The sequence below is a fragment of the Phasianus colchicus genome, chromosome 4 (assembly GCF_987193195.1).
Source record: "Phasianus colchicus chromosome 4, bPhaCol1.hap1.1, whole genome shotgun sequence".
NCBI lineage: Eukaryota > Metazoa > Chordata > Aves > Galliformes > Phasianidae > Phasianus > Phasianus colchicus.
The window spans coordinates 39,302,568-39,316,237 of NC_143439.1; the positions used below are offsets into that span (position 1 = coordinate 39,302,568).

Genomic DNA, 13,670 nt, shown 5'->3' on the forward strand with positions numbered 1-13,670 from the left:
ACTATCTCAAGGCAGACTCTGTTTCTTTGACTAAGTATAATTTGGTTTCAGTTCGGTTGTCAAGAATTAAAAATAAGTTTAGAGCATGATGCTAGCGGAGGTGCTGAGGGTGGAGGCCTCAGCACAGTGCTGTGCTAGGAAGTCTTTATGGAAAGCTGGGTCAGCACTCTGGTGCTATACACAAGGCAAGTTTTCATATTGATGGACAACCTGAATTTCCATCCTTCTTTGGACAGAGAAACTCAGAAACAGCTTGCTAAGCTAAGGGAGGAGTGAGATAGCTGGGACTATGCTCTAGCTTCCACATGCTAGAAGAGGGAAGAGCTGCCAGCTGGACCTCAGGAGCACATGTCACACCGTTGAGGGGAGAGAAGGGAAGCATTCAGGGCACACAGCTCTAGCATCACCCTCTGTTTCACGAGGAAAAACAATAAACCTATAAATTAACCAACAGTGGGCTGAGCATCCCCGACTACTTTTAGGCTGAGTAGGAGCTTAGGTTGAGGAGCAAATTCTTTCTATGCTGTCAGTTTGAGATTCAAACTTATCTGCTTATGCCTGATCAGCTGCACCTTCAGAAAATTCTTACTGAATCCAAGCCAGAACTGGATTGAAGCAGTTGTTTCTGTTGCATCTAAATCAAGGAGCTTGGCTTTTATGGATCCAGATTCAAAAATACATCATTAGGGTACCTGTCAAATACCCATGCACTGTTGCTTCTGTGTGTGTTTGTACTTGCAGTGTAGCAACTACTTTTAGCTACCACATTTGCTGTAAAATGAAGAATATTGTAGCCAGCATGCAATTGCACATAGCATGGTAGTTCTTTGCTACCATCGCTGTAAATAGGACAGATGATGCACTCAGTATGTATTCATACCTCTTAAGCTTCTAAAAACTATAGAGTGTTTGTATCTCTGTGTATTTCTTGCATCCTTGGATTTGTACATTCCCTCAGCCTCTGGGTTTCAAGTCAAGGATGAGATTGGAACACTACTGTTCCTTCCTCCCCCATGTGCCTGTATGGGAGGTATCAACTGGGACCTCACTGAGATGGGAGAAAGACTGAAAAATACTGGGTGTAGAGAAGACTGGATGGACCACTGTGAACACTTAGTTTGATCTGCCATGTAAAATATACTATAGAAAAGGAAAAAATCCTGCTTATGTTATAAAAAGAGCTGATTCTTTAAAAATAAAAGTGCAAATTAAAGTATATCTGTCATCTGAATTGTGTTTGGTCTGTAATAGAACTTACAGGTATTCCGCTATTAGATCTTCTCTCTACCCACTCAAACTGGTGCACTGCAAAGCATACCAAGTAAGTGCTCATGGGAACTGACTTCTGAAAAGTTGTCCGATTCCAGCCATTACCCAGTGATACAGTTTCCTGCAGAAATGAAGAAAGAATTGATTCTGAAATTGCAAACATTTGCAAAAAAGTATAATATTTTTATGAGGGGTAAGACTACATAGATATGATAAATCACCTCTCCAGATTTACCTCTTTTGGCATCCCATTTCTGATGGCATGAGAACAGACAAAATACACAAAAAGAGACTTTGTTTTTCTCCATTACATAAGTTTACCTGATTCTAATTTTGCAACAATGATTTGAAATCATTCACGTGCATAGGAATTTTGCCAGCAGGAGTTTTACACTGTATTTCAACATGCTGTGTTCTTGAAATAGTTGCATAAAATAATATCCCTGTGGACTGGTCGGAGGAAATGCTGGATTCTGTCCTCTTTTAAATCTGCGCAACATGTAAGCATCAGGGAGTGCAGAGATGTTAGGTTAAAGTCTGCACTAATAAATCTATCTCGAACTTGTTAGCACTGATAATTGGTGGGTTGTTTAAGACATGATAGTAGCTTTTATTTTGTATATTAATTATAAAGCACTCTAGGTTTTCTTGGCTGAACTATGTGAAAAAATTCATAAATGTTGTTTATGTGATTCATCCTCTGAATACTAATTTCTGCTATCCATTATCTACTATTAACAGTCTGATAATTTTTTGAGCTTTTGTCTGGATGACTAAAATAGGAGAAAGGCAAAATGTATAGAAGACACTAGTCTACTGGAGATTCAGTACTTTATGAGGTTCATTTGTTATAAATGCAATGTAAATAAAGCATACAAACTGGATGTTACCACTAATATGATTCCATGAGTAAAATTTTTTTCACAGATATATTCACAATCTACTTTTCACTATTTGACTCCAATTTATTTTCTGCCTTCAACAAAGTCAGAGTCTCATTGAAAAAAAGGTTAAACAAAATTCACTCCAATGAGAAATGAAAATGAACTGTACATGGTCCTGACTTTGCTGAATTGATTTTGCCACATGGATTATAAAGCTCCACACGACCAAAGCTGTTATGGAATACGTAATGTACAGTGTGTCCTGTGCTACATTATGTCTATTGAACTGATTCCCCAGAGATCCCTCACCCTGGAGCAACCAACCTTGTAATCTCACCAAGTGAAAAATGGTCCTGCTGTTGTCTTCTAGTCAAACCCTAGGATGAATGCAGCATCGTGTTTCCCTGCCTGTATTTGGATTTTAGCAAATTAATTAACAAGTGGTACCTAGCCCTTTGAAAGCTTAATGTTTGTACTGGGGACAAGATCCACACTTTAAGATTTAAAGTAAATCTCAAAAGCTACTGAATCTTGAAAACATCTGGTTTTACACCCTCACATCCCATGCTGGTGCCTTCACTTATCTGAGGTCTTTAAGGAAAGCAACCACAAATGTTCTCCTTTCACATGTGCTGTTTACAAAAGCACCTGCTTCTCTTTTGGGTATCTTAAAAATATTTTTAATAACAATAGGTTAGAGATTTAAATTATTTGCAAGAGGTCTGTGAGTCTCTGCTGTGTCAGATTGGTAGTAGTTCTCTCAGCTGCACTGCAAGTGCATTGTTAAGATCTGGGCAACTCCTTAAATAAAAAAGTACACAGCATAGCAGACCTTTGTTTGTATTTTGGATGGAGAGCGGTTGGAAAGATGCAAATATCAACATCTCCAAGGCTGGAAGTTGGTGGGTTTTTTTTGTTGTTTTTTATTTTTTTTTGTATCTCCCACTTCAGAACACATTCTTTAGAAATTACACACTGGACTACACATTCAGTTAAGCTATTCATTTGAAGCTGTCTCTGCTGAAAGCCATTCAGTCTTCTTCCAGAGTGCCCAGAGATAGATAAGTGACGCCACTGAATTTCATTCCAAACTTGGAATGTGATGCAGCAGTTCAAGAAATAGATTATTTAGAAAATTACTGTTGGGGTGGACTGACAAGTGTCCATAGCCCTGAGTTGACAGAGGGATTTTTAGATTCTGTGATACTAAACATAACAGTACTAGACTTTCCTGCTAGCAGCTTCCTTTACCACTAGGTTGTGATCAGCAAGTCTTTGCTTTGTAACGTTATATAGTTAGTGATTATTATGGGACTGCCCACAAAGGAAGCTGCTGTATTCGAGTGTTTCTTCTCAGAGTCCACCTGCTTTGAGTGAAGAACTTGCCACTACCTGCATATGTTTAGTAGGGCTTACTCATCTAGAGGAAAGGGCCAGCTAGCTAAAGACAAGATGTATGTCATATCTGCTTCGAATGTGGCTTTGTACTGTTATGTTGCGTGCTGACTGGCTGCTGGAATTTCTAACCAAACAATCAGTTGTATTTTATGGAATATTTATTAACCATTTGTTTTACTGTGTCTAGGTGGTAGAGTCCATAAACACAAGGGCTTTGTGATCCACTGGCTTTGCAGAATGATTCCCTGTAGGCAATAAAGTTGGGAATTACATACCTGTACTGGCATGTTTGAAAGTGCTCCATATGTGTCTTGATGGATGATAGATATATTGTAAGTTGCTTTTTTGTTGGGCTCGTCAAAGCAAGGAAATGATTTCCGTGCATCTGTTGGCTCGTGATCAGTAGCTGCAATGCTCCTTAAACAAACAACAGATTGGCAGATTGTTCTAAGCCTTTGATGCATACTTTTTGAATCTTATCTGTAAGCATAAGTATTTAGCAACTTTATGAACTAAAATCAAATACAAATATTTTTGTATACTTGCCCATTCATAAAAATAAGTGAAATCACAAACGCACAAGTTAACATCATATAGGCTACTGGAACACGTGTACCACAAAATCAGTCATCAACATCCTCTAGGGCTTAAAGCAAAAATTAAAGACAATTACTCTTCAAGGAATATTTTTAGGAGCCAGACAATAAGAGACAAATGACCCCTTCTGGGTGGTAAAAAATTTGCTCACCTTTCTGTTGAGCATTCCCACTGATTTCTGCACCAATCTTGGGAATGGAGTGTTGAACATCTCCAGGAAGACACCTTGGAATTGCCTAAGTGCTCCTGAAACCTTGCCCTGCCTATGTGTTTCTTTCTCTATAGTTACTAAATACACTTATCTCCTGCTGCTGTTACAATTCCCTGACTCCAATGAGAAAACTGCTGGGGAAAGCATGGAAAGTCTACGTAAACATCCTAGTACAGAACTTATGCTGTGTTCATTGTGTTGGGGTGGGTTTAGAAAGATATCTCACTTTTGCAAAAACTGCTGGAGGAACTAGAAAATAAAGAGCCATGGAAAAAAATAAGGTGAAGGTTGTGAAAGTTCATATTGTGTGCTTGCTTCTCACAGTGGCATTAGACTCCCCCATTAATGAACTGTTCAGTGGCAGAGTGTGTTCTTCAGTGATTAATGGTGAAAGAGAATGCAGATGCTTCTTCAATTAATCTGGAATGTTGGGCATTTTCTGACAGCAATTCTACAGCTGCTCTGAATATGTTAAGGTAGTTTTTCTTTCCAAAAAGTAATTAAAAGTGTACATCGTAAATTACAGATCTGCAGTTAGACTACAAGCTCACTTTACAACCAAGTTTTCAATGTTTCTGTTGCCTTTGGCTTTTCTTTGTGTTGCTTAAATACTAAACTGGTCATTAGGAACTTAAAGCAACAAGGTTCATTTACAAACCTGTTGGAGATCACTGGAATAGTAACTAAAGTTAATGGTCAGAAAGCATAATGAACATTCACCTTAACTTCAGGCTCAGTAGAATTTCACTTGCTTGGTAAACTGTTTGAGCTCACTCTTTACTTTTGGTTGGATTAGAAAGCTATTTCACAATGAAGTTAACTGCCAAGTCCTCAGGGCAATGCTTCACGTCTATTGCTTAAAAATTTGGCTATATATCTTGGCACATTTATATCTTGTTCCTAAAGATTGATGACACTATGATAGCTTTTTTGATCTAGAAGGTGATTATCTATCCTCATATATTTGTGGAGGCAAACAGATACCAGCATTGCAAAATCTCAGCACTGCCGTTTCTATATGAGAAATCCAGGATATGGCCTGCACTGAAGTAGCACTAAAAACATGTGATGATGTAATTTCCTTTCAAGCTGTGTTATGTAGATTTTAGATAAGATTTTCTTCACTGCATGGTGGCTTCCACCCTTCTACTTGCTTTTGATATTCAGAACTTTAAATATGAACTGGAGGTAGCGGTTGTAAATACAGTAGTAATAAGGAGTGAAGATCTGGCTGAGATTGCATCCAGCTGTTGTTCCCAAAATAGAACAGTGCTGCACTCAGAACTATGATTAATATCCTTTTATTCTTTTTTTTTTTTTAATTATTATTCCAAAACAAGGTTCTAGTATAAAAAGCTCCCCCTTTGAGCTAAATGAGGTGTGTGGGTTTTTTTTCTACGAGCCTTTCCTTAAGTTTGTATTCATTGCTTCTTTCGAGAAAATACTGCTCCTGAGCCAGAGGCAGGAGTGTCACTTCCTTACAACAACAACAACAAAATATTGCCTTTCTCCAATCAATAAAGTTCTAAATGCAGATCCTCTTATGTTAGAGATATGCCCAACTGAGTATTCATTTACAAGCCTCTTGTTCCACTCTTATGGAGGACAGATAGAATTCCTATAAAAGGGAAACCATAAATTGCCACAAATAGCAATGTAAAATCAAAATCAGACGTCTTGACATGATTCTATTGTCTGTAATATCTATGCAAAAATAACAGAAGATTTTAGCACATTCATTGACGTGAGCTGGTGAGTTAAAAGAATCAATAATACAAAAACTCTTGTGCCTTTCCCCAGTATCTGAAAACTGTTGTGACATATTCATACTCACTACATTAATTATAATAGGGGAAGACATTCCCCTTTCATCAGTGGGGAATGAAGTGCCCAGAGACAGAGGAATAGCTTTAGGAAAAGACTTCAGTGCTTACAGCTGGATTCAGGCACTCTCAGGAGAATCTAGGCAGGTCTATGCCTAAAACCTTCATTCTCAAAGTTTCTGCTTTCCTGTTCCCTACCTGCTTTTCCACATCAATTTAAGCAGCTGTGTTTCCAAGGTATCTGCAAATCCACTTCAACGTTCCTGGACTTGCAGGCACGTTCATCACAGATCTACATGTTTTCCACAAAACGTGATGGGAGATTTGAATCTAAGCAACAGAAGAATCTGGACTTCTGCCCACTTTGTAAACAAAAGGCATTACAGCAATGCTTTGGCAAACCTTTGCCCTTACAAATAGATAGCTCTATCCTGGAAGCTGACTTCCAGGACCATTAATTTTCTCAAAAGGTCCCACTGCTTCTAATACTGCCCAGAAGGGCTGGGAGCATAGGTTAATTACAAACTGGCCCTAATTTTCACCTCAGCTCCCTTCTCTCTTGCATCCACTATTAGTAGACTTTCTTGAAACTTGCTGTCACCTGATCCAATTTGTACCCATTTGGGTTGAAATTTTGCAAGGGTAATATCTGCCTCAGGAAAATGTCAGGAAAAATTTAATGCTAGTCAGCACTAGTTTTTAGTAGAAAGCCAAGGCAAAACATATTTTTAACAGGTAAGAAAACATTTTCCTCACCATCCTTCCTTAAACTGTCATAGAATCATTTAGGCAGGAAGAGACTTCTAAGTCTCTTCAAGTGATCTTCAAGTCCAACCCTTCTGCCAAATAGTAGCAGCTTGAAATCTGGCTGGTGGTTGCTCTCATTTCAAAGCTGTACTTACCACTACCGTGTATATGGTCTCTTCTGCCTCAGAGACAGTCTACCTAAACTTAACCACATTGAAAGCATCTCAGAAATCACCATTCACTCATTCCCATTAGAATCCTTCTCAAGCCTAATAAACAAACTCATACACCTTCCTTTTTGTTTTGAGCATTTTCAGACTTCTTGCTAAGGTCAGGGAATAGGAACTCAATGAAGTATACTCACATTGTAAGATTTTTTTTTTAGATTATTAAGTTCTCCTTTCTTTCTACCCTTAGATGCTTGGTCCTTCTACACTGTCTGAAGAATGGACAATCGCCTCTCCTGCTCTGTGACTCAGGAGACCTGCGTTCTGGTCCTGCTGTTCTGTTGCTGTGACAAACATGGGATAATTCACCCAATATCAAAGTTTTCTTCAACAAGGTGGAAGTAGCATACCCTAATGTATAAAAATTCTAACAGGTTACACTTTAAAACTGCTGTGAAGGTGTTAGTTGCTCACTGTATAAAATCAAGAAATCTTTGAATCAGAACAACGCTGATGTGGTAGTTGGAGGAGCAAGAGAAGAATTGGTGGGGTTTCATGCTGTTCTCCACATGATTGCTTCCCAGATCTGATAACCATGTTTACATATGAAAAATGAGTGCTTGCTTTTTCCTCTGCCTCTTGGATTTGCTGCTGCTGGTGCCAATCACTGCTGCTGCTTCCAGTGTTGCCTGCCAGCAGCTGTATGGAACTGATGCAACTCACACATGACACCATTGTCCCAGGAGGGCAAACAAGTGTCTGGAAAACAGGTTTGGCTTGCTAGAGGGCCCTAGGAAAGTCTAGCCGATTTATCTTCTAAATGTAAAGGCTGGAATAAATCATGTCAGAAATGTAAGTATTGTAAAATGGATGGCATTGTGTCCTCCCTGTATACTAACTGAAAAGAACTGCCTCAACATGAACAATAGTTTTTTCAGGATCCCCCTGAAGCATTACAAATCTGGAAAGTGAAATGAGGTTAAATGCTCCTAACTGTTCAATAACTATTGATATACTAGAACAAAAAAAAAAAAAAAAGGGATGTGGAGCACAGAAACTCCAAGTCAAGGATAATCTTCATAGTTTGGATGTCCCTAATTCATAATTTAAACCAGCTGCAGGAGTGACAGAATTTAGACATTCCTCAGGCTTGCAACATCAAGGAAGCACGATGTCAGGAAAACTATCACAAGAGTGTTTCACACCAAAACTATTACCTTGGGAAATGACAGGAAAGAGTGGTGAGAGCCATATTCTCTTTATTGGACTACAGAGATAAAAAACAGGCCTCACTGCCTCTGTCTCTCTGAGGGAGCCTTCTGCAAAACTCAAGCACAACCTGAGACTGGTAGTTTGAAAAGGATTTTCAAAATAATAAATAAAGCCCCCAACTCTCTTGCCCAATCTTATCAACAGCCAAAAGGTTTTAAATACAACATCTTCCTTATGGGAATGAGAAAGAACAGCTCAGAAATATCAGCAAGTTGGTGAGAGACAAGTCTGTGAAGCTGACACAGGAAAAGAGCATATCTTAGAAAGCAGGAATAGAGAATAAAGTTTAATAAATAAAATAAAATCAGCTTTACTTAGTCTCTCCGTTCTCAGTGTAGGTGGTCCTATAAAAGCCAACCAGGGAACCATTCAGCCAGCCTTGAAACTTCAGGGTGAGTATATAAGGATCGCTTTCATCGGTGACAGTAAGTTCCACTTCTGCCTTCATCACTATGTACTCTTGTGCCTCATACTCAAAACAGTCAGTCAGAGCAATTTGCTGTCCTGAGGATTTCCTGAGTGTAGGCATCTCTGTAATCTTAGTCTCTCTCAGGTGGAGCCACAGGTGGCCGGTAGATTGTTCCAAAGCAATAGAAATATTGACTGTCCCAGTGTAAATGTCTGCCTCCATCTCAGGCTTCACTTCCAGGTCATAGTGGATAGGCTTCACATAGGTTGGTAACCTGAAATTTCTCCAGTCTCCAGAATCATCATTTTTAGCAGGACAGGGACCTACATCCACAGTGGGAGGAGAAGTTGCTGGCTGATCTGGTTGGTCTGTATACTCTGGAGATTGCTGGGTTTTGCTCAATCCCACACCAAGACCCACAGCAAGACCTACAACAGCAACAACGCCACAGATGATAGCCACATGCTTTGTCTTGATGCAGTACTTCTTGGACTTCTTATCCTCAAAATCCATGTCTTCCATCTCAGCTCCCAGGTTTGTTCTCAGAGCAAAACATGAATCATTTAAAGCTTATAAGTCACTTCAGCACTTACTTTCAGTAAACTCAGCAGACTTGGTTTGCACATTAATTGTGTAGCTGTAGCTGTTCTCTGTCTGTCTCCCCCACCTTGCTTTCCACAAGGCACTCAATTAATTAAAGTTAACATGCATTTAGAGGAAACATGAATGATCAAAAGGCATGCAGCGGGGCAGAGAGACCGAGGGAACCAACACAGAAGAACATTGTTCCTGCTGCGCTCCCCTTTTAAGCAACTCAACCCCACCCCCAGCCCCTCCTGCTCTGGCCTGAGTTAAATATAAAACAGTGCTATGTTAATCAGCAGTTAGGAGATGATCAGATGCCAAAGCTCTGTCAGCAGCTTTCTGAAGGAGTTCACAGATAGAGGTGTAACTGCTCCAAAGCCTCAACCTTTGCCACTACCTCTTCCTTCCTTTTTTTTTTTTTTTCCTTCTGAGCTGTGTCTTGTTTAGGTTTTTATGATTAGGTTATTTTTTTTTCCTTTACTAGCAAAGATTTCCTTGAACTTCCCCCTAATAGTTTGTGAAATGACATCTCCAAAGTCTCAAAAATCCAGCAAAGTCACATACATCTTTTAAGGCAGTTTCAACCATTTTCCTTCTTTCTAGGCTCATTTACCTTTGCTGAGTAATTTGAGGCAGTCATGGGCAGAAGAATGCACAGTGGGATGGTCACTCTTGATCACCAACTCTAAACTTTAAAATATGTCCAATTCTTCTCCTTGTCTCATAGGGCCAATTTTCCAGGAGATTGCTCATTGCTGTGCACGCATTCAGGCAGCCTGGGATATGCCTGGTCAGTGCAATTGTGGTGCTGCCTGTGAATGCTTGCTGAAGGGGACACTTCTAAATATGCAGTTATGTGATTTATTCACTGACGATCTAATTCAGCATTTACCGCATGCCATCATAGTGTAGTGCTTTGTTGAAACAAACTAATTGAGTAGAGTCCAGTTCTGCCTGGAAAACCATGTTGTAAGGAATGCCTTGCTAAGCCTGCAAGCAAGGTGTTGCTAATGCAACACCAAACTGCATAGGCAATAGTCTTGACCTTGTTTGACACTGAACAGAAGGAGAACAAAGTAGAATGGAAATTTCAGTTTTCTTAACCCTTTTCCTCCACTTACAGAACCCATTTCAGAAGATTTTAAACCAGGCACATCTGTTTGGCTTCATATTTCCTCCACATTGGTGAGCAGCAGGTCCAGCAACCTGGACGTCAGGGGGAAATTCTTTACAGAGAGAGTGGTGAGGTACTGGAACAGGCTGCCCAGGGAGGTTGTGGATGCCCCATCCCTGGAGGTGTTCAAGGCCAGATTGGAAGGGGCCCTGGGCAGCCTGGTCTAGCATTAGGTGGGATGGTTGGTGGCCCTGCGTGTGGCAGGGGGGTTGGAGATTCATTATCCTTGAGGTCCCTTCCAACCCTGGCAATTCTGTGATTCTGTGATCTCTCCTATTCTACTTTGTAAGGGGACAGATAGCACTGCTCTTCATATCAGTTACAATTCTGACTACTTAGACTCTTTTTTTGTTTCTTTTTGTCTCCCCTTCCCTTCCCTTCCCTTCCCTTCCCTTCCCTTCCCTTCCCTTCCCTTCCCTTCCCTTCCCTTCCCTTCCCTTCCCTTCCCTTCCCTTCCCTTCCCTTCCCTTCCCTTCCCTTCCCTTCCCTTCCCTTCCCTTCCCTTCCCTTCCCTTCCCTTCCCTTCCCTTCCCTTCCCTTCCTTTTTCCTTCCTTTCTTTCCCTTTGTTCCTTTCCTTCCTTCTTTTTCTTTCAAGACAGATAAATTGTCATGTGTGCAGGGAGATTCAGGACCTGGACTCAGTGAACATTCCCAGTGAGACAAAGTAGCTCAGGAAAGGAGCCTATCCAGGCTAGACTTCATCCAGTCTGAACAGTCTTTTTAGAAATGAATCTGCTTGCAAACTTTGTAAGTCTCCCTTTGAAATATTGCCAGCCACCACCAGGATCTTATGCCACTCAATCCACATCAGCACTCTTATAGCACACTACTATTTATATAGCTTCTTGTTTTAAAGGCGAAGTTTTCCATCATGAATTGAGAAAAGGTCTTTTATTTTTCTTTTTTTTTCAGACCATCAAGTTAACTCTTACTCAGATATTTTCAAAAGTGAAAAACCAATAAAATAAAAAGAAACAAGCAGAAAGCTGAAAATCTGTTTCTTATTATGTCCGGTTTTATTGTTTCCCATTTCTTTCTCATGATCAAAACTAGATATGACAAGGGAAACCAATGCCCTTTAATGGATTGGGTAAGAATTTAATTTCTAGCAACAAAGCCAGCACTGAAGATCATGATCTTAACATTTAAAACCGTTTCTGCCTTTGTTTTGTTCTGATTGAAGATGACATGGAAACAGAACGAGAATAGATTTTAAATAAGACATCTTAAGCCAAAACAGACCATAAATGATGAGATATTAAATGTGTCTTGATTTCAAGCATACTTTTTACATCAGTTTGATTTTCATCCTCCATAGTCAAGAGGTTTTTTGTTACATTTTTAATTTGAAGATTAAAAATGCTGTCTAAGCCTACGGCTTGCAGAACAAGTTATTTATTTTAATTATGAAGAGTCTTGCATTTTTCTTCACTGTTAAAAATTACCTCCTCCAGGGAAGAGCTAGGAAACATATCTAGATGAGTTGTTCCTACGTAGCAAAAATATATGTATTTTCCATCCTAAGCCTTAAAAAAAAAACAGTAGCAGTAAAAGCTATTACAAGCTAACGAGGAGTGACAAATGTATTAGCTCAACAAGTAGCAGAGATTATTGGTGCCTTCTGCCAACTGAGAGCAGTAGCAGTTATACACACACTCAGTATTGATCTCTTTATAAAAACTGAGATTCAAGCCTACTTGCAGCCAAAAACAAGTGTAATGCATTTCTGATAGCGGTAGTTTAAGTGTAGGCTGATCCCTCCTGCGTTGGAAATATGCTTTGTTCCTAGCTGGCACTATGGCGCAGTGAGAGAAAAAACAGCAAATAGCTGTGCTAAGCTGTGTAGACGCCAAGACATCTAGGTAGCAATGACCCAATACACATTTCCACGGATGGATGAGGCTTGAACTGTCAGTTCCACAGCAGCAATAAAGAAGGACAGAGTGCCCAAAGGAAGTGCCAGTGCTCCCGCCTTGGCTTACCCTATCTGGATAGGGGCAAGGAGAACATCTGCCTCTCCAGAGAGGATACCATGCAGATGAGCACCATGGCTCCTTATCAAAAAGCTAGAGAGATTTTTGCTTGTCTAAGATGATGAATATGGAAAGTGACAAGAAAGGTCACCCCAAGCCACTTCTGCATAAACTACTGCATGTCTATTTCAAAACTAGCAAGTGCTGTCTAACTTTGGGGGGCTACAAATTGGTTTAGTTTAATTTCTAGAGAACTGGAAAGGGTTTAAAACAATACTATTAGTCACCTACACAATATTAATGCCTGGTATCATTTCTTTCATGTTGATTTTTTGTGATTCAGTAATCCTGTGATTTTTAATTGAAGCAATTTCACCTTGAGTTCGGATTTAGTTCTCCATCTGAACTGGAATTAGTGCACAAGTTTAGCCCAGCCCCTTTGGCTACCTGAAAAAGAGGAGTATAATGTCACCCTGCTCTGTCTTGACATTGCTGGTGGGGACATGTACATCACTGCAGGAGCAACATCCACACATCTTTTCAGACAACTGCTGGGAATGTAAATGCATCCTAAATTTTATTCCCCAAATGGTAAGCTTCTCTTTTCCAAGAGCATTTCCAATTTTAAGATTAGAAAATGGAATAAGATTTCCACAGGTGACAGCCAAGAGCAGCACTAGCATGGGCCTGCTGAAGGCTTTCAGGGAGAAGTGACACAGACCCAGGAAATCCTTGATTTAAATCAACAATGAGCAAAGAGCAGCTCTGGAAAGCGTCAAAGACATGGAAATAAACAAAGTATATTAAAAATAATAATAAAAATCAAATTCTGCAACAAGTCACAACAAATGAAACTCCCCCAAGCCAAGTCCATCCTTGGAATAACACAAAGTACTTATTGGGCCTATGCCAAGGATATCTTGGCTCCCTTTGTTCAGAGCCATTAAGACAATATGAGGGCAGCATATTCAAAGAACCTCTGATTTCCTGCCTGTCCCTGAGCTGCCCCAGCTATGAAATTATGGGTTGCTGTAATAAATGGAGCCCCTCTGCTTCCGTCAGAAGCAATTTGGCTCTCTTTACACTAAACCAACACTCTTCATTAAATCTGTGGATGCAGAAAAAAGAAAGCATGAAGCAATCTCCTTTAGTGACTGTGT

The 13,670-nt window shown here is 39.9% G+C and overlaps 1 protein-coding gene across 1 annotated transcript in view; it reads right to left on the minus strand.

Moving 5' to 3' along the window:
- The window catches only part of ENPEP (glutamyl aminopeptidase), a 32,693-nt gene extending 23,133 nt beyond the window's left edge, over positions 1 to 9,560 (minus strand). The window contains exons 1-3 of the mRNA XM_031596942.2: positions 8,683 to 9,560; positions 3,827 to 3,968; positions 1,259 to 1,390 (exon numbers count right to left, since the gene is read on the minus strand). Coding sequence (XP_031452802.1) covers positions 1,259 to 1,390; positions 3,827 to 3,968; positions 8,683 to 9,299 — 891 coding nt within the window. The 5' untranslated portion in view covers positions 9,300 to 9,560. The remainder of the gene's footprint in view (positions 1 to 1,258; positions 1,391 to 3,826; positions 3,969 to 8,682) is intronic.
- Positions 9,561 to 13,670: the final 4,110 nt, after the last annotated feature.